General features: G+C 41.2%; 1 protein-coding gene across 2 annotated transcripts; it reads right to left on the reverse strand.

Moving 5' to 3' along the window:
* Positions 1-2529: 2529 nt before the first annotated feature.
* Positions 2530-3765, reverse strand: LOC102197359 (RING finger protein 186-like). 2 transcript variants are annotated; one of them, XM_005751542.2, is made up of 2 exons: positions 3205-3765; positions 2530-2806 (listed from the first exon to the last, which is right to left on the reverse strand). In XM_005751542.2, exons 1-2 carry the CDS (start codon positions 3653-3655, stop codon positions 2748-2750), a joined length of 510 nt encoding a protein of 169 aa, XP_005751599.1. In that variant the 5' UTR covers positions 3656-3765; the 3' UTR covers positions 2530-2747. The 2 variants fall into 2 exon arrangements, with proteins under 2 accessions (XP_005751599.1, XP_005751598.1); XM_005751541.2 differs by having other exon boundaries at positions 2532-2809; positions 3205-3764.
* Positions 3766-5738: the final 1973 nt, after the last annotated feature.

Here is a 5738-nt window from a genome sequence, read left to right on the forward strand (position 1 = left end):
TCCAGCTGTTCTATGGCCTCTCTGCACTTTTATTATTCTCACTCGAGACTGCCTGCTTGCTGGGCTGTTTTGACCGTCACTGTAAATACCTTGTGTAACCTGTAAAGGTTTTGATTGCTGATCAATGATTGACGGAGTCCCTCTATAATTTCCACGCGTCTTAGTTTCGTCATCAGTTCCAGTGTGAAGTCCAGTTTCTGTTGACAGCAGACCAGTAGAGGCGGGACGATGTTGCCTATACGGAGTGTAAAGTTGTCTCCAGGCGTTGTACGTCGCTCCATTGTGCTTCTGAGTTGCTGTGTAACTGGCTGAAAGTGAAAACAGATAGCAAATTATAAACTAAAATATTTTACATATCATATAGCCTGGCAATTGGATGACTGATAACTCTAGCAGGTTTAAAGCCCGTGTTATGTCTTCTTGAAAGAGGTCTGATGACCTACATGATTGCCAAAGTTTCACATAATGACGACATTGTATCTACAAGTAATCCCTTTGGAAGCTCTGGTTTCAGGCTGCTGTCGATTCTCAGTTTCAAGCTTTCCCCCCTCATTACACTGTTAAAATTTCAGGCAAACACCCAGATATTCAAGGAATTACAACTGGTACGAAACAACAAAGTTTTATTGTATGCTGATGATATCCTACCCTCTCTTTTAATGCTAGCAAGGAAAGCCATGGTGAAGTGGATTGGCAAGGATCATCACTACATTTCTATGTGGAAATCTCAGAGGTTGTGAATCTGGAAAAGCAGCATCTCATCTCTTTGACATAGTTTCTTTTTTTGCTTTCGTTTGTTTACTTATATTTAAAAATGTAATAAAAAGAACAGTGTTATGCAAACTTTTCACCCCATGTACCAAAAATGAGAGCTTCACAGGATATTAAACTGAATACATTTTATATAACCTTAGTTTTATATAGAACCAATTTGATTTAACTGACATCTTAACTACGACACTTACAGCAAGTTATTATTTTCTAGAGGAGTCTAAGTCACGGTGACCTGTTAAAATCTTTGCTCTGGAAACAGTCAAACATCCACAGGAAGAACAATCTAAACACAACAGAACTGAAACACTGAACACAACACCGCAGAATTAAAGATGGGAAGCTAAGCAGTCTTGTTACTGCAAATGTTTTTTCATAATTATTAAATGAATCATGTTTGCGCCACTATATTTAATAAATAAACATTAGCTAAATCCACCGATTCAAATTAAATTGTTTGGCGTTTATAGAGTTTGTGCCGGTGAGATCATCTGCTGCTATGCTATCATCTGCTATTCAACCCTTCTGTTTGCAAGAGGAATCAAGTCAGAAGAAAGTTAGTCTTTAGAGGGCGCTCAGCTTCAGAAAGTGGATGAACTTGGCAGTCTGCACCATGGTCCTGTGACTTGTGAGTCATGCAAAATTCTCTGGCATCTTAGATTAAAAAGAGATTCCTGACTGTAACACTTGTATTTCATAATCTTCCCTTATATGATGTAAGATTACTGTTACTGAAGATGAAATGTTTATTTTCTTCCCTCACGCCAGATGGCTGCCCCCCACCCCCTGTCTGAAAACCCCAACAATCTTCTCTCTACTATTGCAGGATTTTTACTTTTGCAATTTAAAGTGACTTGAGGGGACAGTTGTTGTTGATACTTTATAAATTTAAAAAATGGAATCAAATTGATCTTATTAAAATAAGATCCTTATCTAAATGACCTGGAAACTGTTTGTGACATCCCTGATAAAAGTGCGTTCTGCCATCATTAACACCATCAGCTTTGTTGAAATAAATACTATGACTCTCCAGCTAACACATGCACAGCAAAACCCCACAACAGCCATTAGGATGAGCATGCTTGGGCTCACCTCTCGCAGAATCTGGGCACACAATAAACAGCACGATGGCTGCACAGATCGGCACAAACACAAGGACTCTGGAGAGATAAAAATACACCCAAATGTAGATAGATAGAACTGAACTGTCGTCACAAATAATTGCTAGTGCTTTTCAGATGTTTTATCTGCATGTGCAAAAAAACCCCACAAAATACTGTGTACCGTTTACCTCGGGTGAGGAGCAAAGTTGCCGAACATGATCAGCAACTTTTTTTCCAGGTTTATACGACTAGTAAAAGCTGCAGCAGCGCCGTTAGTCGGTATCTTTTACTTGAACCATGTAGGGGATCTTGCAGCTCTGCTGGTGCTTGTCAGTCTGATTGGAGGCAATACAGTTCACCTGGCCTCAGGTGACCAACTTCCTGGAGCTGTGAGCAAAGGGCTATTTGTTGTTTTTCTGACTTCAGTGAATTTTATGTAAAACATTAACTTTCCTTTTTTGTCTACACTCCTCTTTCCTTTGAAAGGCCGTACATTTCCCCTTCAATTTACTTATCAGCTTTTAATTATGACAATAATAAATTCAAACTTTGTTTTGTTTTTTATCAAAAGGCAAATCACTAAAAATCCACAGAAAGCTTCAAACTGTGTTTTTAAAAAAATGTGTTTATTTTTTTAAATATTAAATACTTTCATAAAAACAAATAAAAAAAAACAATAAATATCAAAACAGTTGCATCTGTACATAAGTGGGGCTGAAAAGGCTGCTTTGGCATCACATTTGGCTACACAGCGGCCAAACAAGGAATCAAAACATTCACAGTGTCCACATGGCTTTATCATCATCGCCATCAAGTCCATTTTAAGATGATTCGTCACTCATACTGCATTACTCTGGGGCCATATGGGGCTGCTCAAAACATGTGGCAGGACATCATGGCGAGGGCCCTCAGGTCTTCACTGGTCATACAGTCTTCTGAAAGAAAGAGAGAGCACATTAGAAAACAATGAACAACTTAATTCAATGGAAACCTCCCTAAAGTTAAAGAATGTTGTTATTGAATGGATACACATGCCAGTTCTTACAAAAGTGTGATCAAACCAAACTATAGTGTGACTAAGTTTGCATCTCTTTACAGCACTAATCATTTACTTAAAATAAAAAGTTGGCTATTATTTTCCTTTTAGTTCCTATAGCTGTTGGATTATTCATGTGAAGTTTTTTTCCTTAAGATTTCAGAATAAAATCACTAAATGGACACAAACTTGAGATTTTTAGATGATATTTTGACAGTCTGGTTTCGCTGATACTTAATCGAGGATAAATCTGCCAGTGAAAGTATCATAAACCACAATCAGGGTCTCTCTTACCTTCTCTTCTCTGCTGGCCCTTGCCGTTTATCGCCTGCCAAACTTTCTTCAAAGACCGCCGGAGTCTCCCGCCTCCTGTGCCCGCGGAAGACTCGCTCTCCTCGGCTGGAGTCTCGGGAGCTGTCGCTTCCTCCTCGTCCCCTTGAACCTGATCGTCCACCTCGGGCTCGTTGAGGAGTCCCGCAGCCGTCAGCCGCTCCAGTGCGCTCTCGTCCACCCTCAGCTCGGCTCGGATCTTCCCATGATCGGAGATGGATGTGATGTGTCGGCACAGCGGGCATACGATCAACCTGCCAGCCTCCGGATGCGCATCTCCGGGTCCCAGGGGCCTGGACAGGGCCAAGAGGCAGCTCTCGCAGAAGCTGTGCTTGCACTGGAGCTCCCGGGGACACCGCCGACCCGCGTTGTAGATCTGGTAACAAACCCCGCACTCGAGTTCCTCTGCGCACATGTCGTTTTCTGATGCTGGCGTTTCGTCCTTAAAGTTTGAATGAGTCAAAAGGCGAGTCGCTCTCAGCTTTATTCAAACTTTAGAGAGGCGGGGCGTGGACGTCCTGTCGGAAACCTAACCTTTCAGACCCAACTAAACACGGCCGATGAGTCACAAGCCCCACGTGATGTAACGATACTGCCGACAATGACGCCATGAGAAGTGGTTCCAAAACACACAGACACGCACACCCAGCTACAGTAACACAGTAACAAGTGTGTATCTACACAGAATATCCACATTAAACATACAGAGTTTGTTTTCATTCCTCCTTATCTCTCACACACTCCTCTATCACTGTGCAGTACATGACAGGCAGGAGGGCAAGACACAACAAGTCAAGCTGTGTAGACATTTCTAATAGTTATCTTCAGAGATCAGAGAAATGTCTTTCACATATTAGACTAGGCTTTTCCTTCTTATCTGCCTCTACACACTACATACAAACACACACTTCACTTTCACAAACACTGAGGTTGTGTATGTGTGTATATGCGTGGGTGACGTCGGCTCTTCCCTCTCCACAGTAATCCCCCAAATAAAACTCCTCCTATCAGATAATCCAGCCCTAACTCCTTTCATGGTGATTTCCGCTGTGCCACAGTCTCGGCCAAAAATCACAAAGCCAGAACCTCTCCTGTTCTCTCCGTTTGTGTGTCTCCTGTGTGAGTTGTAGAGTCTTTTGTTCTCTCTGTTCTTTTTACGCCTTCCCACTTTTTCCCCCTGCATTGATCTTACTGTACAGGGTATAATTATGTAAAGCACCAGGTCTCTTTCTTAATACTCAAAGGAAAATGGGATCATATCCTGTGAAGTATTTCGTTTTTGTTTTTTTTAGAAAAGGGGTGTTTGGGTTTTTTGTAATGGGTATATACATGAACCAATTTTCACCTGTTTAACTACAGACACACAGAACTTATACTGAAATGTTACGACTAATGTTTCAAGTCAACAAACCTAACCAGGAGTGATGCTCACTGATGCAAATATCCAATTAGTCAGTCACATCGCAGCAACTCGATATATGTAGGCATACGCCTGCCATGTAAACTGGAGCTGCCAGGGATCGAACCACCTGCCTTCTGAATAGTAGGCCTGGTCTACCTCCTGATCTACAACCAGGCAGATATAAAGGCAAAATGGGCTCTAACTGGTTTGCTCATGTCTACTTGAGAAGTAGGGCGTGTATCAATAATTTTAAGGGCTTTCTGAATCTTGCACAACCAACCTTTAAACACAGCATGTGTGATACAAACAAACTACGCCAACGCCAACGAACACAAGGGACAGACCTCAGGTGGGTTACATGTCGGTTTCACTTGCTGTTTACGCTTCAGTACAAGTTTACAGTTTTATTTGTCATATACAGGAAACAGCAGCACACACTTTATTCCCGGTAAGCAAAGCTAAGGGAACAGGTACCTTCAAAGTAATATAACAATAAACTAAATAGTAGGTCAGATCACTTAGATCAACATGGGTGTGTAAAATGAGTGAAAAAACACTTTAAGATCAACAGTTAAGATTTTTCGATGTGATTTTCCTAAAGTTACAAGTTAAACTGTCTACTGTGAAAATTCTCCACCTGAGCTGTTTCAGGTTTCTGAGCTGGTCAGCAGGATCTCAGTAATGCTAAAGAGAAAGGAACCAGCCGTCAATTAAAAACCAGTGATGGTCTTTGCATGGAGCCTGCATCTCACGTGTTTATATCGCTGTATTAATTACAAAGGTGTAAAAACTATACACCTTCCAAACCGATACCAAAGTTTCTCTGTATGTGAGGAAACCTCTATGATGATCAGTTTCTCCATTTGAAGAGCATGAGAGGTGGCCACTGAATGAATCAAGGAATCTGAACATGTATGCTATGTATAAACTGCAAGGATGTTTAATAATTTCAGCCTAAGCCCTACTTTCTATTTTAAAATCCCAACATGCTGACTGTGTGGAAGCATAATAACATGATACGCAAGCGGAGTAGTGCAAGTCATGATCGAGAGACACCAATCTGTCATTTTCTGTCTTTTGTGTCCTGGTTACCTTT

This window comes from Pundamilia nyererei, unplaced genomic scaffold (assembly GCF_000239375.1).
Source record: "Pundamilia nyererei isolate P.nyererei 1_Seehausen unplaced genomic scaffold, PunNye1.0 scaffold00315, whole genome shotgun sequence".
Lineage (NCBI taxonomy): Eukaryota > Metazoa > Chordata > Actinopteri > Cichliformes > Cichlidae > Pundamilia > Pundamilia nyererei.

What these genes read in the sequence shown, in the direction of transcription:
- LOC102197359 (XM_005751541.2), bottom strand. Translation starts at nt 3,655, where the DNA reads ATGTGCGCAGAGGAACTCGAGTGCGGGGTTTGTTACCAGATCTACAAC. An exon ending in GGGCCAGCAGAGAAGAGAAG is followed by an intron (nt 2,810 to 3,204) that starts GTAAGAGAGACC and finishes TCTTTCTTTCAG; the next exon opens with AAGACTGTATGACCAGTGAA.